Genomic DNA, 27731 nt, shown 5'->3' with positions numbered 1-27731 from the left:
GGTTTCATGTGTTTGGGAGGGTGAAGTGAAATATATCAAAACATAGCTAATGAGGGTTGAGTTAAAAGTGGGTGTGCGTGAAATATTGATGGCAAGCTGCATTTTTATTTGTTAATACAGTATAAGTATGTGAAATCTGGACTAAAAGGGCAGAAAAGAGTGAATGAGGTCAGTGTTAAATGCACTGAATAGGAAATATGTCTGCAGCTCACCTTTAATAAGAATACTATCTAAAACTATTGTATAACTGTACTACTCTCTAATTCAATTTTCAGTCACATAATAAGAATTTATTTGTGATTTTAAAAACTGGTGAATATAAATTTTGTTACAGTAAATGGAAAATATGGGAAGACATGCAATGTTTATGTACGTACTGTAGTGTTTGTGTGCTAAGTAACACCTGCAATAACTAAAACCTGTCTGTTATATAGAATGTAAGTCTGTAGTCTGCAGTTGCACATTTATATTTTACATGTACATGCTATTAACAGTTTCATTTCGAAAGTCACACCTACATTTGTGTTTGATTTCAGTGTTGCTGCAGCTTTCAACAAGACAAAAGAATTTAAGCCTTTTTTATATCTACATTATATTTTCAAAACAGAAACAACTACTCATGGAAGACACATTATCTCACACACAATGATCACACAGTGATGAAATGTTGATCATGAATAACTAAAACTGACAGTTTTGAGTGGCAGTGTTCTGTAACGTTCACAATCTGCAGCTACAAACTGAACATGAGATAAAATTGAACTTAACTCACCCTCAAAAAACAGTAAAAGCTGATTTTCGCCAAAAAGCATCACTACAGGTGAAATAGACATTTTCCGAAAAACACAGAAGCACAAAGTAACATCAACTTGACATTAAAATAATCAGCTTAACCTAAAGAAATCAAGAATTTCTTAAACTTATCAAATTTGTTTGTTACTTTTAAAAGGCATAAAATTCATAAGATTGGATTTCACACTTCTTAAGGACTCTTTGAAATCAATTGCAATTCTACAATTGGTATTTTTGACATTCGTCCTGTATCACTGTGACTTCGTGATGCTACAGTGACAGTACAGTTTTCTGTTTATAAAGGTAACTGCTTTTGATGACGGTGCTTGGCAACTGATTTATAATACACTGGAAATTAAATGTGACTTATTTTTAAAATCAGCCATTAGCAGAACTTGTTGAGGTCTTAGAAAGGATTTTAGATAAAGAATTAGTTACAGATTTATAAAAAGCTGGTACTAACTAGGTCATTTTATTGGATATTTCCTTTCTCATGTCCACTCAGCATCCAAACATCAATAGCTCATTCAAGCTCAAGATTTCCTAGCGTTTCATTTACAATATTATAGTCTTCTGTTGTGTACCTGTGTCATAAACGTTGCCTCTATTTTGTTACAGTATTTATGAATAAAAAGATAAAAGTATGTTACACTTTCAATGCCCTAAAAGCAAGCCATGCAAAGGCTAAAATGACAGTAAATGACAGGAACTGTAGTCATCCTGCTTCAGTAGCCAGAGAATATTCCAGCTCGTCTTATTCAAGTATATCATGTTCATAAAAAAAATAATAAATAAAATAATTACAAACACATTACTCCAATGAGTCCAATAAAGTAAAACTAAGACAGATATTGCACCATTTGATGGCACGTACCAAATGTAATATCTTGACAAGTGGCTAGTAATGATTGAGACATCCAATACTTAATCAACCAAGATTATAGAATCCAGATAGTTCTAAGGTACAGACTGAACAGAATTAGGCAGAAGAAACAAATACTTTTGAGGTTTTCTCTAACCATCATATTATATATATGTATATATATGACTCTTGCCCTTTGCTCCTGAGTGGTTAAGTGCAATGTGCATTATGTTTGCTGTCTTTCATAAAATAAGAGTAAATATTTCAAAATATTGGGTTCCTGTTGTTATGTAACTAGGTGATGGCTTTGGCCTTAAAGCTGCTGAAGTCTGTGTGAAGTATTTTAATGGATGAAACGCAAAGTGTTGACTGTGAGCAGCTGTGAAGCGTTGTCAGATCATATTGTTCTTCTTTAGTACCTCCAAGTACTGCTGTGTTGCCCTGCTCACAGGATCGAGCTCCACCCTCGAGGCAGAGCCCACTGGGGACAAACGGGCAGAGGCAGCATCCAGCTCGGCTGTGGCTGTGGACCAGAGGGAGACAACAACATAAAGCAGGTGCTACATGTCACAGATTGTTACCAACAGGTAGGATTTGTGCCATATTTCAGACAGAAGTAAACTCACCATTGTTTAATTCCTTTGATATATTTCTGTCCAACTCACTCTGCATCTGGAATAAAAGAAAGCCTGCAGTGAGATTTGAGTACTAATGCTTTGGTGAAAATTTGCACCTAACATGAACAGAAACAACATGGTCTTAAAAAATAAAAGATGCAGGGGGATATTTAGCCACCAAAGACAATACTACAGTTAATGGCAACACAAATTATGACAAATACTTTAATGGTGGGAGAAAAAAAAACTGCAAGAAAAACTGAACTTGTGTGAAACACAGAAGGACACGCCAAACATACAAGCTCTGCTTTAGTGTCGAGTCTCTACAGGCTATTTAATGTTATCCTTTAAATTTAACTGCACATAACAAAAGGTCAGTCAATAAAATAGATGGAGTCACATGTCTCTATGAATAATACTAATAGTTTGTAAGATTAAATATTTCCTTAGGGTCTTACTTTAAGGAAAACAGTATAAATAACTAACATGAACAACGATAAACTTAGAAACACATACATATGAGTATATAAACAAATATTTCTATATTGTGCAGGTCCTTGTAATATTTCTTACTGGTATAATCATTACATTACTTTTTCTGTGTGTAAACATCATGTCAATGTTTCAGCTTCTATACGTCTCTGCTGCGTTTTGTTATATTTACCACATTTTTCCGTATGTGTAAATCTATGTATGATTAAAATAACTCATTTGAGTGTGCTCCATAAACAACTGGTGGTGTCTTAATTCACGGGTAACATTTTTAGAACAGACCTCATTTCTAGTTCACCAGCCAGCTTTGGAGCCGGACAAAGTCAACTCAAAGCAGAGATTCTGGGAAGATGGTTTGAGTCAGCTGGTGTAATCACGTAACTAACCACACAAGTTTGAAATTAAGTTCTATTCAATTCTTTACTTCCCAAAGTTTTTACTTTGGGACACTTTCTACAAGCTCAACTTGTTTTGTAGGTTTTTCATTAATGATAATGTGCTATGTGAGTTTTGACAATTTGGCATTTGAGTTATTACACCAACTGTGTGAATCCCTTAAGAAGGTCATTCCTGAAAGAGGAAGTAGTCACAAGGTACAACACACGTTTAATTTTCATTTCCTCTTCTGAAGCATTAGAAGAGTTATCTTGTAGGTTTTTTATTTTTATACAATACATCTATTCCTTTGTATAAAGTATTGAGAAAGCTCAGTGAATACAATAACCTGGAAATCTATGGGAATGATGAGGCTAATTTATTTGCTGCACACCGAAGACATCTGGGTTTAAGATTAAATGATGGAAATGAGATGACAGTTCAATGCTATGTACACCTTGTTGATGTCCTAATACTGAAATATACTAATACTAATACTAATACTAAAAATGTGGGTCATCTGATAAGAAAGGTGCTATCTTCTGTGTTGTTTAACATATTGACTTGCTAACAGTATAAAATAAAATACAAAATTTCTAACTTTCCTTTCGCCTAATATCATTAGTTTGAACTTAAACCCAAATATATTTACTATACAGCAAAAACAACAAATAGCCTTGTTGTTTCAATACTTTTGGAGAGGACTGTATTTTTTCACAAACTCTTTTGGTGAATGCTGACAACCTTTACATTCTACACTTCATGTGGTGTATGTGGCGAGTATGTGGACCCTTAACACTGTGATTTGCAAGTAAACGGAGTCAAAAACATAGCTCGTCAGGAAAGTGAAAAGAAGAGCAGCCAATCAGACACTGAACTAAACACATCTACACACCTGGTTATGGGTCTGGCTGAAGAGAAGAGAGATGAGAAACAGACTTTTGAGCTAGAAGCTAAAAGAGTGAGAAATAGAAGACGGTTAGAAGTTCCACTACAATAAGACTAGAGGCAGAGTGAAGAAGAAACAATGTGTAGGAGGAATAAAAGCAAAAAAAAAACAGAAATAAGAAATAACTTTAGTTCTTGTAGAGGGAAGACGGGTATCATGAGAATTTTGAAAGTCATTGGATCAATTTCATGAACCACCTTTGAAGCACCTTTTCTAAACAATCTGAAATTTTTTATATGCAATACCTTAAAACCCATATATTAATACATCTCTGCAATTCTGACAATGTGACAGCACACTAACCTGTGTATAAAAAGCAACATCTTTGAACAAAACAGTTACACAACAACAATGCTGACAACCATGATTCTATGGGAAATGAAAATGAGTCAAAATAAATAAACATATAGGAATATATAAGTACTCTAATCATCACAAGTCAATGAGTCAGTGAACCACTGTACAGACCTTGGCAAGATAGTCCTCCACTCTGCTGTTCTGTCCCTCAGTCGCAGGGCTGAGGAGGGAGAATCCCAGGCCAAGGCTCCTGTTGAGGGGCCCCAGTGTGGCTCCATAGTTTGCAGGTGAACCCAAAGTGCCTAGGTCTAGCGTGGGACCTCCAAGGCTACCGTTTGTAATGCTGCTGTTCATAAAAGACCTACTGCGCTCATTAAGCAGCTTGGAATTTGCTTCTGCAAGTCGGTTGTTTGACCTGTGGATTGAGAACAGCAAATAACCACTGCCCAACTACACGAACATACTGCATGTGCCATACAACAAACCTGTTTGAAAAGAATATTTGGTGTCATGTGGACCAGCTGGCAATGCATAACTAGTTAATTCTAATGTCATTCTGACCTCTCTAGTTTGGCAGCCATGGACTTGCGTAGGCGCAGCTCCTCGGTATAGAGTTGGCGGTACCTCTCCAGGTCTGTCCGCATTGAGTCTCTCTGGTTAAGACTGTCCTGTTGGGTGGTGCGGGCCCGTCCCAATTCTCCCTCCAGCTCACGGATCTTCTGCTCCAGTTGAGAGCGCAGGGTCGCCTCATTGGTCGCCTTAATCTGATCCAGGGCCTCCTGGGATGCCGCCTGAGACTGTAAACAGACAATGGTATTACTTTGCATACTGGGGGCTAACAACCACTGTGAATAAGTATGTAGACGAACGATGAAATTAGATTTAAAAAAATATCTAGATCTATAGTAGGGTGGTAGGCTGGTGATGGCAGGTAAAATAAGCCAGGTCTGTTACTCTTCCAGTTAGTAAAACTGGAATCCATGAAGGGAGCTTGTGCAACATACACGACAACATGGAAAGAAGATAAAACAGTGAAATACAGTTCTGCACTAGAGAAAAAAGACCTAATTACATTTTAACTGCTCAGATCTATTACCACTCACTATTTACAGTACGCTGTGGCAGAGAGAGTCACTTCAGTGACATAATTTGATGCGTTCTCAGAATGGCCGCATTTTCCTCTGAATATCTGCCTGTATTTCTTGCTTAGCACAAAAAGAGAACATTTACTTTTCAAATGATGATGTCCAGGTAATGTTAAGTACACATTTTTAAAAAAGAAAGTAACGTCAGACTTAGATTTTTGCCTTATGTCTTACTACTATATTAAGTAATTTATTTACACTAAAATTAGATCTACATAACTATACCCAGATTATCAACTCAATTTATAACATCTGTATCATGGTTTTTCTGGTCTTTTGTTTAATATTCCTATATAACCTATGATTGAAAATATAGACCCTTGATTTCTTTGTCAGTCGGCAAACCTCATCAGCCAAAATCAGCACGGGACCAAATATTTATTTTTCCCCACTGTATGTATTCAGCTATTTAGGGCTTTTTTAGGACCAAAGGGCTAACAAAATTCACCTATTAGAATTTTTACCTGAAGGAATAGGTTGACCTGCTCCAGTTTCTGTTGTAACTCCTGACGAGCCCTGTCCTCTGCATCACGGCGGAACTGGTCCACCTGGCTTTGCTCCATCTGTGCAGTCTCCATTCGGCGTCTTAAGTCCAGTACCTCGTCTTCCAACTGTCTCTTACTCCTCTCCAACAGGTCATTATTCCGACTTAAGCACTTCACGGAAGCTAGCTGATCCTTAAGCTCCCCATTTGCTTTCTCTAGCTGGCTGCGACGAGACACTTCGTTTTCCAGCTGCACCTGCAGGTCATTTACCTGGTTAAACAAAAAAGACAGGAAAGGTTTGAGGCCACACTACATCTACTGTAACTAACTCAAGAAATTATACAAGAGTTTGCAACTCTGCCACCAGTATTAGTATATTATTTTGTGGTTTATATTATAATAATAGCACTATATCAGATAATATGACCTTTTCTTTCATTCGTCCATAGGCACTTTCAGCCTGGCCATGTCTGCCCAGGTCAATCGGTAGACTACTCATTGGAGAGCCAAACTCAGCTCCACCACTGTCTTGATCCCTGAGTTTCTTCTTTGCAGTCTTCAATAGAGTCCGCAGCCTAAAACACACATGTATAAAGTAAACAAATAAGGATGATATCAGTCATAATTACGAGAGCATATGAATTGTTGAATATGAATATGTTTTTAAAAAGGAACCTCATGTGTACATTAGTGCACCACAGTCACATAAGCCAGGAAAGACTGGGCTCTACTGGATCCTAGTTGTGTCTAAATGGTAGGAAAGGGTACTGCCACAGGTAAGGAGGGTACAAGGAGGACGTTAGGAGTCACCTGTACATTTCTTTTTGAAGCTCTGTGTTTCTCTTCATCTCTTGATCAAGCCGAGTGTCTACAGCCTTCTTTTGCTCTGCAATTTTTTTGGCTTTCTTCTTTTCTATTTCCATCTGGAACGCAAGAAGTAAGTCAATACTGTAACTCTAAGACCCAAACCCTAATATATTAGCACGCAGAAGGTATATATATCTTAAGTCATCACATGAACACATTAGTTTGATCACCTGGGTGTTCAGTTCTCCTTTCTCCTTCTCAAGCTCTGCCAGACGCAATCCTAACTTAGAGCGGCTCTTGAGCTCCTCCTCCCACAGGGCCTGAGAGTCTTGGGCTGTGTGAGACAGCATGCTTTGTTTCTGAACCTCAAAAAAAGATACAGACAGAGATAAGAATTGAAATTATTATACATACTCTTAGTTAGTGAATACCTGAAATGAAAGACATTATTATTAAAACGACAGGCATTTTGATCCAACAGTCAAAATGTAGTTGCAGAAACAGCATGCTGTTGAATCTGACCTGTGAGTTTTTCTCATTTGTTTAACCTGATCTATGTTTTATCAGGACTCTGTCATTTCTACAGAAAATATATTGTTGTGTTGTTCTGTATTGCTGTCGAAAACAATCTTTAGTTGACTTGTTTTGTCATTTGGCTGGCAACCCAGATTTAGTAGATGAATTGTAGTGAAATACACAGACAAAGCATATAGGATGAGAATAACACATAGAAGTCTATGCTGAAGGTATTCTAGTAAGAGAAAAAATGATATGCCACCAACCTCTCTACTAAGTTGGTCTTCCAAAGTCATCTTACTGCTTTGGAGATTTGTAACCAAGTCCTCCAAATGACCTCTGACCTATAAAAGTAAGAAGTAAAGATAAGGGTGAGGGTGTTTTTGTTTATTCTGAAGCTAATTTATATTTAGTTTTTAACTTTAAAAAATCTGGACACTTTAGATTAAAGGAAACAACATGCATCATGCTGCTTGAGACAGAAAGGAGTAAAAGACCCCACATACCAATATCAATTTAAAGGAGAAAACATTTTGAAAACCCAAGTGCCTTTCATTGTGTGAACAGATAAAGTTCAATTTAGGACTTCAGTTTATGAATAGAGAAGGGAAAAAAATAAAAAGAGACAACAAAAGAACTGAAGAACCAACACAGAGAAACTAAGCCTACATGTACAATACCAACCCCTTCTCCAGGTGAACAGTCAGATAGCTGGAAAAACATTGGATACCTTAAAATGTAATATGACTTCTTATTGTAAAATCAACTATTTGTTATTCTTAGACTCTTTTCTTAGTCACAAAAGCATAGATATGGGGAATATGGTGGATGCTCTGTGTGTGCAATTACTGTAGCATTTTCAGCACTCACCATGGCAGCTTCTTGAGCCCCTTTCTGAAGAGCATCAATTTTGTTTGATTGTTGCTTTGCAGCTGCTTCCAGCCTGGCGTTCTCTATCTCCAACCTAATGTGAAATTATATTGACACTGCATCACACGTTCATACACTGTACGGTACATTGATATATCCTGAGTAGGTTCAACACAAATTATTGAATATATTACATATTTTGAGCTATGAAGTAAGTTTTTTTACAGGGTTTTCTTTTGTGGGATTTGTAAATTGTATTTAACTAAATAAAATAATATGATCACTCTTTCAATCCCAAGTGTGCATTTGTGAAGACCCTGTTTATGCATACCCTTGCACAGCTTCCTCCAGCTGTTTGATGGTGGTATCAGAGGCTGCTGAGGCAGACAGCGCCTCCTGAAGTTTGTGAGCAGCAGTGGCGAGTTCCTTTTCCCTTTCATCTAAACTGTTCTTTAAACTGTTAATACGTCTTTCAGCCTGCAGATACTGATCTCCACTTTCCTCCAGCTGTAAGATAAAGACAGAGCATCCACCTCATCAGCAAGGTTAACAGTGGAGTTAACAGTTGACCCAAAGCAGTGATTATGGCAATAACCTGGAGAGCGAGGGTAGGAGGTTATTGCACCTTATGACCAATTGCTTTATCACCTATAAGTAATGATATTGAGCCATCTAATTACATCACAGGTTAGGACATTTAGTTTACAATCATAAACACATCTGTAACAAGGGACGTGACTAAAACAATCTGCCACAAGATGGCACTGTTCCATACTGTTACCTTTGCTTTGAGTCTGTCCACATCTTTGAGGAGTCTAACCTTCTCTTCCTCCAGGTCATTGCGATAGCGTGTGTTGACCTCTAAAGAAGCTTCACTCATTGACAGCTTCTTGAGTGAGTCAGCAAGCTCCTGTTGCAGCTGCCTTAGACTAGTCTGTACCCAGAGAGAATCCATAGAAAACACCATTTGGTTAGACTGTTACACCCTTAACTACCATGTGGAAGAAAGGCTATAAGTGGGTCTGGAGGAAGTGGTTAGGTAATCCTCTTATCCTGCACAGTCTCTTACCTCTCTTTCGCTCTTCTCTTCTTCTAACTTATAGATCTGATCTCGGAGATCTGCAGCCTTACTGGCCAGCTCCTTATTTCTCTCCTCCACTAGTTGTACCCTCTCTTCACAGTCAGAGCGCAGCTTGGACAGAATGTCACTAAAGCGCTCTTGGGCATCGGTCACAGCACGCTCTTTTGCAACCCCTTTGTTTTGGGCCTCCTCTAGCTGCTGCCGTAATAACATGCTCTCACTCTGTGCTTGAGCCAACCGTTCCTGTGTGGCTTCATGGCGAGCTCCAGCTCGGCTGACCAGCTCCTGTTTGGCCTGCAGAGCCGATTCTAGCTCCTTGATACGTGCAGCAGCCTGGTCCTTCTCCCGTTGTAGGACTTCCAGTAGTAAGCCTTTCTCTGTCAGCTGCAGCGTGACCCGATGGACCTCATTCTCCATGCTGTTTGCATGTGTTTCTGCCTTGGCCAGCTTCTGAGACATGCTGCTGATTGCCTCACGCTGACTGGCTGCTTCACCTGTAAACATAAATGCCTTAGCATTTTCAAACATTTCAAGTACCAGAAGGCAAAAAAGACACAAAAAGTGAAAGATTACTACTGGTTCTGTGTAGCTACACTGTACCAGTACATGGAACATTTTATTTTAAATGCAGGATAAACATTTATGTATAAGGGCACAGGTTTTATGAATTACACCTACGAACTGCTCATCCAGGTAGGTGTGCCTGTGCATGCCTGCTTGTGCATTGGTGAATTGAGCATTGGAATAGTCCAGCTATTACCACTACTACTGACCTGTGAGTCTATCTTTAAGACGATGGTGTTCCTCTTTCTCCCGGAGCAGAGCTTTCTCTGTGTCCGAGTGAGCTGCAAGGCAACACTCAGCCTCCTTTATGGCTCCAGCAAGACGAGTACGAGTGGACTCTAGCTCAGCCTCCAGTGCTTCACGTGTTTGCCTTTCATTTTCTAGGCGGGTTGTTGTTATAGTCAGCTCAGACTTAAGGGTGGTCATCTGGTTATTGCAGTTAAAGACTGTTTGGGTCAGGGCTTCGCTGCTAAGTTTGAGATCTCGACGAGTATCTTCTAGCTGTTCCTTGAGGGCCTCATTCTCCTCTAAAATATGACTCTCTTTGAGGCTGCTGTTGGCCCTTGAATGCTCAAGGTCTGTCCTCAGGATGTTCAGCTGCTCCTGTAAAGTAACAGTCTGCTGGACTAATTCCCTCTCCCTGTCACTGGCCTCAGTGAGCTGAGACAAGGCCTACAAACAGAAAAAACATTTTTTTTAAAAAAGGCTTTATTCATTTATTATAGACACATTAGAATCTTCTATTTGAAACATGTATTGTATTGTGTATCACAGCTAATTTACAATTCCCACTGTTTTCAAAACATATCAAAATGTTTTTTATTTATTTGTAGTACAACACTAGTAAGGTGTTGGACACCTTAACCACAAACCAAACTAATGCTATGAAACAATGAATAAGCAAATTACCTCATTGCTTTTACTTATATTTCTTTTATTCTCTTCCTCTATTTCCTGTTGTTTACGGAGATGGCTATTGAGCAAATTCTCTTGCAGGTTCCGTGCACTGCGTTCCTGAGCCAGCAGTCTCTGGGTCTCACTGTGATCCTCTTCAAGCTAGATGTTAACATATAACCCACTTCAGAAAACAACTCTATACACACACCAAACAACAACTGGAAAAGCCACCTACTAATAAAATAACCCCAAATTATCAATGGTAATTTCCAAAAAGTACAATATCATGTATATGACTTAGTGTATAAAATAAATACTGGACTAAACATTAAGTAATTTATTTACTTAGCTTTAAACTTCAACTTAAAGGGAAACATTACACATTTTCTAATTGTCATGATAATTACCAATATAATATTAGCAAACATCAACACAATGGAAACAGCATGACAAAATCAGTTAAAAAAAAAAAAAGTTTAAATAGTACCTGTTTCATGTTGTTGACTAGTGTTCTCATCTCTAGTTCCAGGTTCCTGAGGGTGAGCTCCACCTTCTGTCTCTCCTGAACCTCTAACTGATGTTGCTCTTCCGTCCTCCTCAGCTTATCTCTTGTAGTGTTGTACATCATAGTGGAGTTACGTCGATTTTCCTGCTCCTGTTTCAGCTGAAATCTATAGCAAGTGGCAGAAAGAATTTGCAAGTCAACAAATAAAATTACTAAGTGAATAAGATCTACAAAATAGACAAATCAAAGTAGTTCTCACTTGAGGTTTGTGACTTCAGTCTGCAATTCCAACTGGTTGCGTTCCAAGTCAGACTTTACATCTTTAATTTCCTCAAGTGACGTCCTCACTTCCACCCGTTCCATTTCCAGCTGGCTCACCTTGTCTGCCAGGTACCCATGGCGACTCCTTGCCTTTTGGATGGACCTCTCATATTCGTGGAAAATGTTCTGCAGCTTCACCATGGTTCTCGAGTCTGTAAGAAGAAAAACGATAGCAAGTATGTGAAACTTTTTGGAATTTCATGGTTTTCCGCATTAATTTGTCATAAAATACGATCTGATCTTCATCTAAGTCAAGAGTATTAACAAATTTAATGTTCCTAAGGTAATAACACAAAAAAAAAAAATCAGATCTTTCATGTCTTTATTGAGAACAACTCTAAAAATACAACTCAAAAAAGCTAATTGGAGTCAGGTGTTGGCATAAGTTAAGAAAATTAGTTTGGAGGTGTGGACTAGAGCTACTTTAACTGGCATAAAAGGACACAGCATATCATCATGAAAACATCATCCACAATCTTACTGGCCGAATAAGGTGAGAATGTCTGTACGTCAGCTCAAAGTCTGTAGAAGTTTGGTGATGCTACAGGACAATGACCAAAAACACACAACCGAATGGCTTCAGAAAAACAAAATCCGTCTTTTGGAGTGGCCAAGTCAGAGCCCAGACCTCAACCCAAAAGAGATGCTATGGAACAACTTGAAGAGAGCCACACACGTGAGACGTCTAAAAAATATGACAGAATTAAAGCAGCTCTGTAGGAAGGATGGGCTAAAATTCCTCCTGAACAATGTGCAGGTCTGATTCACAGTGCCTGGTTGATGTTATTACTGGTGGGGTATCTTATACAGTATGTTGTAAAATTAAATGTACAAATTTAATAAATGATGACAATAATAATAAACCATTTGCATTTGAATCAGTACCCAACGTGGCTGAGTCAAGGTTCTGGATGAGGAGAGAAGCATGACGATAGCCTGAAGTGGGAGAGTCATTATCATCTGTGGCTGTGTCTGATGACTGAGTAAGTTCATCAAAGTCTTCCGCCATCTCCACTTCTTCAGGGTTCTGAATACAGAAACAAAATGTAGTCTTAACATTGACATTCTTATTCTGTATTGTGTATTCAAACTTAAGAGCTAACAGAGAGAAATTGAGAACTACCGCATTTTTCAGCTGTCCACTGGATGGCAACCTGAGTTCAACAAACAGAAGAAAAAAACATTGGGTTATTTCGAAGACAGATGGCTATGTTCATGCTAATGAGAGTGGCACAGACATGCAATGGTATAATGCAGTATACTATTCAATTTTTGGAAAATCAGTGGTTAGTCATGTAAAGGAGGGTGATAAAAATTACATCCTAATCAGCACCCACCACCAATATTGAAGAATATGAAGGTGTGTTTGCACTGAATGAAAAATGAATTTTCAGTTTGATTTGTACAAGCAAATTCGAGCACAGGAATGTTTTTGAACTCTGTGTTTTTATTTTTCAGAAACCACAATGCACAAACACCATCTTATATCTTACTGATAATTTTTTCTTGTGTTCTCCTATGTCTCTTATTTTTTCTTTGGTCAAGTTATGTCCATAAGAGTAGGATTTTAAGTTTTGGAAAATCATTAACATATTAATATATAGAGGTTTTTCACCAGCACAAACGCTTTGATGCTCTCACATCCACTTGCTTTATTCCACTGACTTAATGTGCAGTTGTGCTTCCTGTAGAATCCACTTTGTATTCAGTCTGAACACACTTTACGTGTTAGCGACAGAGAGGTGATATTAAGACACAAAAGAGGGCATACTGCATATATACCTTCCTTCATCATCTGATACATCACTCAAAGTGCTATCGTCAAACACAGATAGACGATCTCCATTAACAAGGGTGTTGGTCTGAGGGGCTTTGCCTTGCTGGGCCCCTCTGACCAGCTCCAGCTGTAAGGTCTCCTCTATAGCTTTTCCCTCCTGTTTGTTGCTATTGTAGATCTGCTGGAGTGGGAGATGCAAATGCACTGGTACCACGCTGGTGCTATGGAGAGCAATAAACCTGACAGTCAATGAGTTGTGCCTTCCACATTTAAGGGTCCTTGGAGGTGCAACATCTTTGAAGAAACTTATTACATTAAATCGATACAATTGATTTAGACTGGACTCTTTCTGGTTGAAGTGTCACACAAAATAAATTTGGCTAAAGAATATTTATTAAAAAGCCTGTCATGATATCCTATTACTAAATTTAGATGAGAATTGTGGATGCTTTTTACAATGTAGAGCATTAGTTAACACTTACTAATGGTAAGTGTCAGGTCTGAAAAATATACATATTTGAAATAATACATACCTCTTGATGGCTGCAGGTTGCTGTTTCTGGTAAATTAGACCAGCTTGACTCGACATGCATCTTAAACTGATCTCAGGTTTCTCCGTGCCTACTTCTTCCAAAACTGCTCCTCCAGTATCCCATGAAGAACTGGATTTTTGCACCTCCAATGCAGTCTTTGTTGTCTCTTTGCCAGCCTGTAAAGAACAGGGTAAATATTTGATAACTGGACTTGAGAGATTCATCCGGACTAGCTGGAGCTAGCCTTGTAAGATGTGTTTTGGGGCAGGTACCTTGTCATAAATAATTTAGTGTCAACCCAACACCTTAGTGTGCTTACCCTATTTGATATGGTATTTTCAGTTAATTAAAGGAAACATGATTCCATGCACTATAATTCATGTTGTGGAATTCTCATTCTCACTGAGAAATCAATTCCAGATAGCCCGATATAAATACTAAACAGATATACACTATAGGACAATATTCTAGTAGAGCCTTTCTCTCAACTAAAACTAGTATCTGAAGAAAGTTTAATTCAGTGATTTCTCACTTATTTTAGATAAGATCAACACCGCAGTATTATTCACTTCATCCCTAGCTGTTTATAGTGCATAATACTCACATAAACCACTTGCTGACCAGTATTGGTTAGTTTGATGTTAGTTTTTTTTTCCCTCTCAGAGATAAACTACCAAATGGTGAAGCAAATACATAGTATATTATTAATATGTTTTTATCAGTTCATGGTATTTAATGCAAATATTTTCTTATTCACCCAAACACTTACAAGAATGACCAAAAATAAATATATTTATCCCATGGGGATCAACCCTGTAACTTCAGGAAAGAAGTATCAGCATGTTTAAAGACTGACTTCAGCATAGCATGCATTAAAAAAAGTCTAGCACCTGTCATTGTCATCACAACAGCACTTCTTTTCAGGGCAAAAAGAAGGCCACCTTTGTACACACACACACACACACACACACACACACACACACACACATCACCACCTTAGAATAGAGAGTTTCTATAACAGAATTTAATTAGCAAAGATACATGCAAAACCCATGCACAATGGAAGACAAGTCACTACTAAGTCACACAAAAATACACAACCAATATTTTGGTAGTTTGTGTATAATAAAGAATGCCTACATCAGTACCAAAGCCTAATTCACACTAGTTTCAATATGCTCAAAAAATATTAGTTACATTTTACACATAGTTAGAGGGATATAAATGTTTATGATGAAACATGCGTAGACTCTTCTACTTAAATCAAATCTAAAAAAATAAATACATGGAGAAGAAACAAATAAGACAAGATCAAGCAGTGTGGCCCTTTTGGCTTCTTTAAAATATGTTAGTAAAAATACAAGAAAAATGAAGAAAAAGGAAAGAGAGGCCATATAGAAAGGACTACAAGAGGGCCAGCTATCCTCTACCTCTTTCTGGAGTTGTGCCTTTTCTTTCTCCAAATCCTGGAAGACAACCTTCAGCATCCCTACCTCAAATTTAAATCTTTCCATGTCCTCTTCCAGCTCTTCATCAGAAACACCTGGGACAGATGCTGAATGTCTGCATATTGAGGGGGGGCGAAATTTAACAAACTCCTCAGAATTGTCTTCTGAACACGCATTGTTTTTATCAGCTTCATCTACACGAGGAGTTGTGTCCCTCCACATTAGGTCCATCTGTTGTTTATGAAATGGCTCAAGTTTGGTCTCATCTTTTAAGACTGAGCTACAGTCAACATCAGACAAGGGTATGGTGTGACTGTCTGTAAAAGTTGTGGTAGCATGACCTTGGTTGGTCTCTCTTTCCTCTGTGGTGATTTGTGGCAAAAGAGAACTGCTCTCCTCCTGTGCATCATTAGTGAGTGGAAGTGGTTCCTGATCAATGTTGCTTTCCCTAGCTTGGGGCTCACTGACCTCCATCCTGTCTTCACACAGAGAGTTGTCAGTTGACTCGGACACTGAGTCTTCCAGCCCAGATTCCCTCTGCTCAGGTATGGTGAGGAGGACAGTACTCCTTGCTCTGGCTGTAGGGCGCACAATGATTTCCCCTTCTTCTTCATCACTTGAATCGTTGTCTGCAGAAGTACATTCAAGCGTACTCTGCTGTTCTTCTGTATTGTCTTCTACAGGACATCTTAATTTAAACAGTTCTCCAAATTTCTCTTTTAGTTCGCCAGCAACATTCTTAAAGGTAGATTTTACCTGCCTTTTCTCCACCTCTACCCACAGCTTCTCATAACGCTTTTCCCATGGTGCGTCATTATCTGCTTCAGCTCTTTTTTCAGGACTGCACTGGTTTTTTAAGTAATTATCCTTTTCTGCATTGGCTGAGCCCACATGGCCAGATGGGAGCAGGTTGCTGTGATCTAAGTCACATGTATCTACTGCATCACATTCCTCCATTAATTGATAGCATGAATGGACAAGGAAAAACACAAAACACAAAACAGACAACAATACAAATACTAAGTTTTGCTTTTCAAATAATATAAAAATGATGAGTAGGCATTTGATACTCATCAACTCTTTGTTAGAAAGTTACCTCACAGTGTCAAATTAAATATAACCTCCCACCACAAGAAAAATAAACCAAATAATTGTGATTAAAAGCAGGTCTGCAGTGAACTCTGTGTGTGCATTACATTAAGCTGGATTTAAATTTTTTTGACCAACCTCTTTAAATAAAAGAGGGGCCAAAACATTAGCAACACCTCTTAATGTGATGCACTTCGTTACAGCATCACCACACTCTATGATAATTACCATACAGTATAGTAGATTTTGCACCTTTCTGACACTTTCAACAAACAATAGCAATTATAACCTTATTAAGGTACAGAGGCAGAGCTGTTTCATTAGACTGCAAAGTGGCCCATTATTGTATGATAAGATTGGGATGTAATCTCTGTGTATTTCTCACCATTTGTTGCTGCTCCACGTTACTTTTATGGTGTCTTTCTATTGATGAAAGCTCAGGGGAACCTGAGAAGGAGACAGAGACTCTTAAATAGATTATGGGAAATATGCACACAAATGCCTGTTTTAAAGGGCTAGTGAGCCTCACCTTGTTTAGCTGCATGAAGCTTGGCTATGTTTTGCTGCCGATTGTCAATTGTGCCTGTATTGCTAGATGTTAAATGGTCTGGTTCCCAATCTGATTCTGAATGAGAGCAAGTCAAGGTGAGACACAAAATTACACATTCATATCTATATCTCAAAATATGCATTATAAATTTATAATTAATTGGCATTCGTACTAAACTTTACCTTCTTCGCTCTCTGGTTTCTGAAGCACCGCCTTCCTTGTACGTGGTTGGGGATGAGGCGCGACTTGAGAGGGTGTGCATGGCAGACTTTTGACGGGAATTATGCTCCTTTGAGGTGTCAGGGGTTCTGCTGGAGTAATGTCTTTGTCATGCTCCTTAACAGATGGACTTGAGATTTCTGGGAACTCCTCAAGTGCAGGGGAGGCAGCCAATCTACGGCCAGGTAGTGTTCTCTTACTAGTAGTGCTGGCTGTGTCCCAGTCTGATGCATCTATGCAATTAACACAAGAAGCTGTAAGTCAGTGATTGTTTGACAATGTTATCATTGTCCAACAACACTTGATAATGATTTTACCGAGCACAGACTAGGCTAGAGGCTAGTTTAAATTGGGATAACCACTGCTGAAATCTGTCCAAAGGGGGATCTTAAGAGGACCAATTACAGCACCAATGTAGAAAGGTCAACTTATCTCATCATTTATGTTTACTAACCTGCTTTTTGAGCTTCAAAAAGTGTGGTGACAGACAACATACCAAAGGCAGAAAAGTCAGTAGTGCAGTCAGATATACCACTCTAATCAAAAACATTGAAAAAAACGTTGAATCTAAGCTTGTAATAATGAGGGTACTGGATACCATCATACTATATCAGTATGAGGGAATTTGCCAGCAGAGACCTATTAATGGATGTAACTGCATTGACTTCATGGGCAGACTAAGGAACTGGAGAATCAAAAAGAACACACTATAATCACAAAGCAAGTTTAAGAGGAGTAAACGAAAAAGCACTAAAACAAATACATATCGGTCTATTTGCTGTCTGAAAAAATGTTGTTTAAATGTCATCTTACCATCAAGGTCATCAACGTCACCTAGACCAAGCTCCTCCATCAAGTCTGTTGAAGAAAACAACACCATGTTAAAGACAAACAGCCTTGCTGCTAATACTGTAACTTTTCCAACATATGGAATTACAATCAGATTCATTCCATTTACCTGTCTTTTGGTCAGTATCCCCTTCAAGTTTGCTCAAAACACTAAGTGGTTCCCATTTTGCTTTCTCTGTCTAGTAGACAGGAAAAATGTTGCTATTTTGAAAAGATCACATTATATTCTATCTTCTAAGCCATTTGATTTCTGAACTTACCTCTTTCTGTACAGTATCATGTTTATCAACATGGCTGCCGCCATTATCATCATTATCGTTGTTTCCAACTGCACAAGGCAAGATGTGTTTGTTATACTTGAGACATTATAATTAACTTTTTTTTCCTGTAAAAAATAGTATTCTGATGAAGCTAGATGAGTTTGCCATAACATTGTAAAAAGCATTCCCATGCAAATGAGCTCATGGTTAATTAGCATGAAGATATATGGTTAGGTGTGACAAGCATTAGATTCTCCGTTTTGCTTTTAACCAGACAAGTTCAGCATCAGCCAAGAATGTCAAGAAGAGCTGTAGCTGCTTATCAACATTGTATAAGCCAAAACATACAAAATCGAAAAAAGCTTACTAGAACCTGTGGCAAGTCAGAATTTAAAAAAACTGTTCAAAAATAGCAGGCAAGATGGAGCAGTGTACGCTGCATGCTTTCTCTTATGTGATCATGAAGTGATGGTCAGGCCTTTTAAATGATTAACATGCTGTTCCTCAAACCTATGAGTCAAGATATTCATACCCTCTCCCTGGCTGCCTCTTGGCCTGCCTACACTCCTCCAAGGCTCTAGAACTGCCATCCTACTGCCTCCCTTCCCTCTTAAAAAAGAGGGAATATAAAACAAGTCTACAAAAGAAATGTAACATATCATTGGAGAGACTGTTTTGATCAATGGTAATTATACTTCACTGTAAATACACCATATTTAGGATGAAAACAGATTTTCTGAAACTTTCCTTTCAAATACATGCATTTATACTCTAAAGCACAATTTCTAAGTCTATAATTACCTATGGTTGCATTGTTTCCGCAGCATGAAATGGTGCCTGGAATGACTGCTGCTAAATACTGCTTAAAAAGGACATAACACTAAACAAAATACACTTACTTTCTTTAATCTGTTCTTTAGTAGCCAACATTTCATCTTGATCCTGAGTATGCAGGTGTTGCTTCGCTTCATGTGGCATACTTGGGTTATCAGAGTGGGACTTGTGGGACTTGTGGGAAAAAAATCAGTCTATGAGAAAGTGTATGACGAACAGATAGAGATCAAACCATGTTTGACGATAAACCATCAAACATGGTATTCCATAATGTGTCCTTAATGTACCTCAGAGTCCCAAGAATCTCGCTCTTCTTCCCCCTTCTCCAGACCAAGCTCAGACAGGAAATCTATTCAAGGGATTTAGATTCATGATTTCAGATGAGACACTGAAAAAGTAATGACACTTGCAAAATATTACAGTATTTCTTACAGTAGGTTAATGACAAAAGAAATGCTAAGAAATGCCTTTTCTCTCCTTTCTCTCTCACTCTCTGGATCTCTGAACTTCATTATTTTTGTTTAATTAATGTTGCTATGATTCAATATAAACCTTTTTTAAATTATCAATGTCATTTCGTAACAGATTTAACACATTTGTTCCAACGCATTTGTTTTGCATTTATTTATTACCTCTTTTTCGATCTTTAGAGACTTCTGTCTCATTAACAGCTGAAGCAGCATCAAGGGAGTCTCCACTCTCTTCATGCTGATAATATTCATCTGAGTTGTCTTCTTCCTCCTCTCCCTCCTCATCCTCATTCCCATCCTCGTCATTAGCATCATCCTCATTCTCAGAGGAATCTTCTTTCTGTGTTAAAAAAAATAAAGAAAATTATATATAATAAAAAAAAAAAAGATATATATATATATATATATATATATATATATAAAGAACCAAGAAACAACCACATCTAAAAACTAGAAATATGAATGTGTTGAATGACTTTTTGAGTACCCACACTAAACTAAAGAAACACTTAAGAAACTAAATCTGTTCTATTCCTGTTTTACCTGATTATCATGCCCTTCAATGTCTCTGTGCGCTTGACTTCCCATACCTATGCTTTGTGCCTCATCAGATGAATCTAAATCAACATCATCAATTTCAGTCTGAGGTAACACTTCGTCAGAAAAAATTGTCTCATTTCCATAATGGTCATCTTTGGTGGGTGGGCTAGAAAAGATCTTCTCCTGATTCAGATCTTTATCAAGGTGATCTGATGACTGGCGAACAATTGCACTTGTACTTTTTACTGGAACATATGCAGTTAATCTAGCTTCAGGTTCATGAAGAGTGTTATCAGAATCATCATCAGACACTTTTGTACTGACAAAACCCAACGGTGGTGTTTGGTCCTTGCTGTCAGAATCCTCACTTGTCTCACTGTCTTTGCTGGGACTGTGTTTCGTAAGACCCACCAGTGTTTTTTCTTCTGGCCGATAATACTCTGGAGACTCCTCGTTTCCATCAATAAAAGATTGAGGAAGCTCTTCGTCATCTTCATCAATATCATCTACTGCACTTGTGGGCCTAAACTCTGGTGACTTCAAGACATTATCACAGTTAGCAACATCATCATTCATGGTACTAACTGTCTTCTGTTTTTCAGACTCATCACTTTCATCTTCATCATCCCAGTTACTATCATCACTTTTCTCATTTTCTGAGTTTAAACCTTCTTCCTTTTCTGATAACTGGCCAACTGAATCAACATCACTGGTATCAAGTGTTTGGTTTCCATAGTTTTTATCCTCAGGTGTTGGTGACACTGCAGCGGAGGGGTCATCTGACTCTCTCTCAAAATTTTTATTTTCTTCTTCCCAGGAGCCATCAGGGCACTGCTGCCCACTGGTTTGGCTTGTTGTTACATTTGCTTTAGAAACTGGTGACATAATTTTATCATTATCATTTTGGTCATAATTTTTAGAAGAAGAACTCCACTCTGACTCATCTTTTGTGGATTTATCGGTTCTGTTTTGGGTTGGAAGAAGGCTTGGTGAGCATAGTCCCCAAGACAATTTAGGTTCATCTATCATATCCTCAGGTAAGACACATTTTGCAACCAATGATAAATCCAAAGACAGATCTGGGTGGGTTTCATTTGGTTGGGATAATGTGCTTTTTAAATGCAGTACAGCTGATTCAGATTTTAAATCTGATGCTTTAACATCACTGTTCTGATCAAGAGTTTCGTTGTTCACAGCATCTTCTTTGGGTAAGTCAGTGTCACTGTCATCTATTGAGGAGCCCCATGAAGACCTGCGCTTCTCATCTTTGAGAGCTTCTTTTTTTGATTCAGAATCAGAATCAGTTTTTGCTACATCAACCTCAGATAAAACATTTGTTCGATTAGCAATCGAACCTCCTATCTGATTATCCTCTTCACCATCACTGTCATTCCATACTGTATCACCACTGTTTTGTTTGTTGCTCCATGAGTAACCATCATGATCATCCTTTCTTTCAAACTCTTCCTCTTTAACCATGTTAGATGTATGAATCTCTGCACGATTCTTGAATGGTAGGGGCCCTCCTGTTGAACCCAGGTTTGAAATTAAGTTTTGGTCCAATTTCCAAAGGCATTCCTTTCCAAGGCTGTCGTCTTCATCAGAAAATTTAGATTCTACCCTAATGGCAGATACGACACAATCCTCCTCTACATTTAATGTTGCTGCCACTGAATAACTTGTTCCAGCCTGGCAAACAAAGTTAGTATTCTGAGTCTCTGTTTTGGCATCTTTTTTTGGTGTATCTCTATTACCGAGACTTGACTGACTGCCGAAAAGAAAGTCCGAAACAGGTATGTTTTGAGTATTAGCACTGGCAATAATCTTAAGGGCACCAGCATCGGAGGGTTTTTGAATAGGTTCAAAATCAGTGGTGTTGGGATCTTTAGAAACCACACAGTTGTCATCATGTTCCTTCTCACATTCATTTTCTTCTTCATCATCTTCACTATCATCTTCTTCACTTTCCTCTTCTTCTTCTTCTTCTTCTTCTTCATCATCGTCATCCTCCTCCTCCTCCTCCTCATTTTCATCATCTTCATCTTCATCGTCATCATCTTCCTCCTCCTCCTCCTCCTCCTCCTCCTCCTCCTCGTCTTCTTCTTCTTCTTCTTCAACTTCATCTTTTGCTTCTGGGCTTCCTTCTTGAGAGCCTGATCTTCCTTTACCACTTGAAAGCTGTCCTGCGTGTTTGCTACTCCCCTGCTCAGCTGTGCTGTCTGTGTTTGTTAAGCATTAAAAAGATAGGAGAGAAAAATGTCATAGAAATGCAGGAAACAAAATTTAAACATAAATATTTTACCTTTCTATAGGGTGGGAGAGGGGTGGAAGTCATCTGGGATGCTTTGGAAAGAGAGGAAATGGGAGATGGATCTACTGGGTGCTGCAGCGCTTTGTTGGATGGTAAAGCCTTTGGAAAGGATGTATTTTTCTGGACTCTATTTTCACTCTCTGGCTCAGATTCTGTACCGCTCAAAGATCTGTCAGGCAGTACAGAAGCTACAGGGCAGGTAGGGATAGAAAATTAGAATCAAAAATTAAGGAGGAACACTAAGATGTGAATAAGGCTGAAAAGATTCCCCATACCTTCTCCTTTTTTAGATGCAATCATTTTTCTTAGGTTTACCTTGTGTGGTTTCTGAAAACCAGCATACCAAATAAAGGTCAAAACAAAATTGATGAAAAACACACATTACAAGAAATAAGTAGCACTAACCTTTTCTATTAAAATTGATTCATCATCGTCTTCTGATGAAGGCCAATCATCTGCAGCACTTTTTGAAACCCTGAGAAAGGAAGATCAATGATTTGAGCACATAAGTCAATTGTGATTTTAGGCTGCAGAGATGACAAAAAGATTGTGCTTACCGACTTAGTGACTCTGATTGGGAATTATCTTCAACATCTGCAACAAAGAAGAGAAACTTAATCAAAACAAGTACTTTCAGAAATGTACATGTGTTATTTTAATATTAAAACTCTACAAATAGCAATATTTTGAGCGCATCTTAATCTTACAAAAGTATGGCGCACAAAGCACTATGTAAGCAGCATAAGAATTTGCTTTTCCTGAAAACAGAGCCAACATCATTAACTGTTCATGGCATTTACTGCCAAAAAATGCCTTTCAATGCCTTAGAAATCTTATCTAAGCAAGGTAATACCTCCCCCTGCTTCATTTGCTCCATGCTCTAGATCCAGTCAAGAGGTATTGCATGAGGAATAAACGAAACAGTCAAAGTCAATAACGAATGGACACATATTATCCTCAAACCACTTTCATTCAGAAGGATGTGATGAAAACATCTCTCTCTAACCATCTTTGTCAGTGGCTGGGCCTCCCAAAGAGAATCCTACTTCAGCATCTTGGGAAGGGCTGCCCAACAACATTGCTTTCTTCTTTTTGCTCTGACCTTTATGTGAAAGTGAGGACCCATCATTCCTCTGGGTACCATGCTCAATGATCAGGAGGGAACAACTAAGAGAGAGTAAAGACAATTAAAATGTAAAAAATCCTATAATAAATAATAAAATCGTCTTGAAAAATCCTATAATAAATAATAAAATCGTCTTGAAATTAGAAATGTGTTGGTTTTGGTTGTTTGTTTCAGGTATTTATTCCAACCATAAAAGCATAAATTACATAACAAGTAAGAAAATATGTGCAAAGAAAAGAATAGCTTACGGATGATGCCCATTCATCACTGCGTAGTCATCAGCTGACCATCCTTTGGTATCCTTTAGTGTAATATTTGCATCAAACCGCAAGAGCAGTCGTAGCATAGCGATTTGTCCATTGCCAGCAGCTATCATTAATGGGGACCTTAAAAATTAAATCAATAAAAACAACATGGTCAACAATAATTCAGAAACATTAAGATTATTACACATGTATGACCAATGTGTTACTATTTAGCACTGACCTTTGATCTTGGTCCACTAAATTCACATCAGCACCCTCCTTGAGGAGAAACTCAGCCATCTCGATATGGTCCTCACGGACTGCCACAGTTAATGGTGCGAATCCCTCCTAAAGATGAGACCACAGTCAACAACCACACTCCACACACAGGAGGAATCACAATAGCAATGTCTCATCATGCACAGAATATCACATGGGACATTTTTTATATATTAGTTTTGAACATTCCCTATTTGCAATAGTGGTAGTACTAGAAGCACCTTATTTTGCGCGTTGATGTTAGCCTCATGCTCCAACAGCAGGACAGCAGTCGAGATGGACGGGATATTTGCTGTTAAATGTAGGGCTGTATTGCCATTGATATCAACAAGGTTAGGCTCAGCATGATTCTCCAGCAGTATACTCACACAGCGTTCATGCTGGCCCTGCACCGCCTGATATAATGGAGAAATTACATTAATGCAAAAACAAGGGCTGAATAGGGGCTTAAACAATGTATAAAAATAGATAACTATAGTATTCCATACTATATATATATTAAGTATCACTCTGTCTTGGAGTTTCATCATGCAGGATTACCTTCATTAAGGCGGATCTATTTTGATTGTCACATAGGTTAAGCTTGGCTTTGCTCTCAACCAGGAACTGGACCACATCAACATGTCCACTGGCACAAGCAATGTGAAGTGCAGTTCTGTAAAAGTATAGAAGACTGTTTTCCAGATGCAACCACTGTTGTTCTAATAGAAACACTTCTACTATGGAGCATTATTTTATTATATAATATATATTATATAAATGATGTGCACTTGTATATAGGTTTTTAAGGTTGTACATATAAGTTTGTATCTGTAAACTTAATTTTGACTACCTGCAAAACTTTTTTAAACCATTTTCTTTAAAAAATACTGGTGTGTAGATGTTGGTATGCAATATCAGAAACATTACTGATGTGTAATTATAAACAGTGTGTTTCAAAAAGTGTATGGTTTTACTTTTGTAATAAATAAAATAAAAAAAATAAATATTGGTTAATAGAACATTTAACAGATTCTGAGAAGTTTGAATCTTACTACTTTTTTCCTGTATCCTGAAGGTATTTTGCAAGTTGTTACAGAAGGCAAGTTCTTACTTATTACTTCTAACACTCACACCACAGACATACACTAATTATAAGTGGTAACTAGCCTGCATGAAACATAAGCAAAAAAAACAGTGTCATATACATTATCTGTGCTTAAAACAGCTGTCAGCTTATTACACACAAATGCCAAAATATTATAATGTCTCTGCTAATGCTAATACATATAATGTCCATAGCTATACCCTTCAGCTACTAGTCAATAGTTATTTTTTTCTTGCAATTACTAGCAATCAATCCAGCAAAGACTAATACAACCAAAATGCTACAAGTGCTTTAATCTTTCTTACCTGTTCTCCTTGTCAAGTTGATTGATGTCATTCTTTTTAGCAAGCTGCTTCAACTTTGTCAAATCACCTACTGAGGCAGCCTTGTGGACCTTCCCTAGGTCCTTTTCTTTCAGGTCATAGCCGACAGAAAGCACACTTTCACTGTCAGGAGTACTTGACGGTTGTTTCTTTTTCTTAGTAAAGCTAAATATCTTCTTCATTGTACACAACAGTACAACATTGCCTTTGCACCATCACTCCCTGCCGCTCATTTGGTGTTGAAGGTTCACCACGGGAGGCTCTCCCATTCCTAAAAATAAGGCGAGCAAAGCGGATTATAACCAAGCTGAGAGACTGCAGTGTTGTTTAGTGTGAGACATAATGTTAATGAACTAGTAGCTACTACAAACACTGTACCTCACACAACAATATGAAGTGGCTTCAGATCATCGTGTTTTGGTGAATTATCTCCCAAATATTGTTAAAGGTTGCGTATCTTATTACCCTATCACTTCAACGTAGCATTAAATTACGGTAAACACAGCTACCATACTGGTGTTGCGTTAAGCAGGCTAAGCTAGGTGCTTATTTCTTGACCATACCTTACACCAGGACCTTCTTTACAACGTTTTTTTAGCATCAACGTTTGGCAAAACGTGTTAGCTCTTCATTAATGCATCAATTTTGGTCAATGTAACACAATAAATCAAACATGTCCAAGTTTGCTACCGCTGCTTTAGCGTTGTCGATACAGCTGTAGGGTTAGCGTTATAGCTTGTGGTCTGTTACCATGGTAACTGGTAAAACGTATGCTAACGTAACTAGTCACCAGAGATAACGCTAACGTTAACCTAATTTGCTATTGTAACGTGACAATATTACATAAAACTAGCGTTGTTAGATTTTAGTGATGTTATATAGTACACATTACACCTAGCATTACTATGACAGCAGAAAAGCAAACACTTAAATCAATGTAAAAGGCATATTTTCATGATTATTTGTTGCCTAGCAACATTACCTAGCTTCAGTTGGCTCCGTGCTGCGCCTCCCACGTCGTCACTTCTCCAATGATGCACACCGCCACATTTAAACTGGACTCGTGGCCGAGCTAGTAGAGCTGGGGTCGCCGCCGCATTGTTAAACAACCAAAAGCTTATTTGCAAAAGTCACCTCGGTTCAAAGATCCGTCCGTTTCGGTTCCGACAAGCGTGCAGTTCTTAGGTGAAACAAACGTAATCGTGCTAACTCAGTGCTAATTAGCAAACGCTAAAAGTCACGGTTAAGATGAGTAGTAGCTTACTAAGCACGATAACTTTAGTAAAACTAATACAAATAAAGCATGAGACGTTATAATAATCTCTTTTACCAGTCACGCGTGTATTTAATGCCAACTAACGTAACTTATAACCTCTAACCTGTTGATTTTCGAAGTCCAATACATCAAAGCTAAAGCTAACTTGTGCTCATACAAACATGCTGGCTGTTGGGGTGCTTCACAAACCAATCAGAAATGAGTTCGAGTCGACGCGCTGTTCCACTGACCAATAGGCGGCTTCGTTGTATGTCAAACTTGGTTTACCAGTGAGGACGGGTTTCCTTGAAGGATCCAACTTTAGGATCCAATTTTTCTGCAATTGCAAAAATTTACCACGTGATGGTGACATTTGTCTTTAAATCATAGATTTCCACAGTTTCCAAAGTGGTTAGTTGCAAGTTTTTTCCCTCTGTCTATCCAGCACAGCCATTTAGAATATGAAACACAACACGAAGACATAGTCAAAAAGAGCCTTTAATAGATATTAAGCTGTAACAATGCATCTCTTATCAGTTTTGGCTTTTAGTAGGATGCAATAACTTATGTACCATTATTAGAAATTCTGGTGCGTTTGTTCAAAACAACAAAGAGAGCAGGGGCCCAAAAGACTGTGGCTGTGCCAGAAATCAGACTTGTTTATTTATCTGTAAGTCTTCCAATCCAAAGTGAACTGAGGTGTAATAGCCTTTTAAATCATTTAAAGTAGCATTGAACATACAGACAAACCATAAACATAAATGACTTAAATACAGAAAGGAGAAAATTATAAGAAAAAGATTTAAATCAAATGCAATAATTAAACTCTAAATTTATCAGAAAGGTGTTTTTTGTCATTTGGAAAGATATTTTGATGGACAAATTAACAGAGAGCCCTTTACTTCAGATTCTACTGTGCTCGCTAATTAGCGAGATTGAGGAAGTAGTGTGTTGGGCAGTG

The 27731-nt window shown here is 38.1% G+C and overlaps 2 protein-coding genes across 13 annotated transcripts; both read right to left on the bottom strand.

Annotated features, from left to right (window-relative positions):
- Positions 1-451: 451 nt before the first annotated feature.
- On the bottom strand, positions 452-26946 carry si:ch211-272n13.3 (ankyrin repeat domain-containing protein 26). Of its 12 annotated transcripts, XR_003299145.1 has the most exons (45): positions 26498-26946; positions 25498-25786; positions 24646-24760; positions 24327-24500; positions 24068-24174; positions 23830-23967; positions 23462-23622; positions 23309-23335; positions 23013-23049; positions 22861-22930; positions 22731-22782; positions 22447-22643; positions 19767-19944; positions 19422-19483; positions 19200-19308; positions 18833-18937; positions 18301-18368; positions 18150-18219; positions 18005-18049; positions 17155-17424; positions 16952-17047; positions 16808-16869; positions 13886-14061; positions 13358-13573; positions 12699-12729; positions 12461-12602; positions 11514-11727; positions 11237-11420; positions 10762-10908; positions 10062-10524; positions 9277-9782; positions 8989-9141; positions 8539-8714; positions 8208-8301; positions 8022-8048; positions 7604-7681; positions 7052-7186; positions 6825-6937; positions 6442-6589; positions 5994-6284; positions 4946-5181; positions 4556-4799; positions 4034-4091; positions 2281-2326; positions 2138-2177 (listed from the first exon to the last, which is right to left on the bottom strand). XR_003299145.1 is itself a non-coding variant. In XM_026366024.1 (44 exons), the coding sequence occupies exons 2-44, from the start codon at positions 25695-25697 to the stop codon at positions 2047-2049; spliced, it is 6294 nt and encodes a 2097-aa protein (XP_026221809.1). In that variant the 5' UTR covers positions 25698-25786; positions 26498-26946; the 3' UTR covers positions 452-2046. The 12 variants fall into 12 exon arrangements, 11 of the variants coding, with proteins under 11 accessions (XP_026221809.1, XP_026221811.1, XP_026221810.1 ...); XM_026366024.1 differs by lacking the exon at positions 4034-4091 and having other exon boundaries at positions 452-2177; XM_026366026.1 differs by lacking the exon at positions 4034-4091 and having other exon boundaries at positions 452-2177; positions 7052-7180.
- Positions 14070-16801, bottom strand: LOC113166094. Its single transcript, XM_026366051.1, has one exon. It carries the CDS (start codon positions 16405-16407, stop codon positions 15079-15081), a length of 1329 nt encoding a protein of 442 aa, XP_026221836.1. The 5' UTR covers positions 16408-16801; the 3' UTR covers positions 14070-15078.
- Positions 26947-27731: the final 785 nt, after the last annotated feature.

This window comes from Anabas testudineus, chromosome 6 (genome assembly GCF_900324465.2).
Source record: "Anabas testudineus chromosome 6, fAnaTes1.2, whole genome shotgun sequence".
NCBI lineage: Eukaryota > Metazoa > Chordata > Actinopteri > Anabantiformes > Anabantidae > Anabas > Anabas testudineus.
The sequence above is the reverse complement of the archived record's forward strand: the minus strand, read 5'-3'. Positions and strand labels throughout refer to the sequence as shown.

Excerpts from the sequence above, each read along its gene's own strand:
- LOC113166094 (XM_026366051.1), bottom strand. The coding sequence starts at position 16,407 with ATGAGTATCAAATGCCTACTCATCATTTTTATATTATTTGAAAAGCAA.
- si:ch211-272n13.3 (XM_026366024.1), bottom strand. The coding sequence starts at position 25,697 with ATGAAGAAGATATTTAGCTTTACTAAGAAAAAGAAACAACCGTCAAGT. Across the intron at positions 10,909-11,236 it reads TAGTCAACAACATGAAACAG|CTTGAAGAGGATCACAGTGA; the intron begins GTACTATTTAAA and ends GTTAACATCTAG. Across the intron at positions 7,187-7,603 it reads AAGACCAACTTAGTAGAGAG|GTTCAGAAACAAAGCATGCT; the intron begins GTTGGTGGCATA and ends TCTTTTTTTGAG.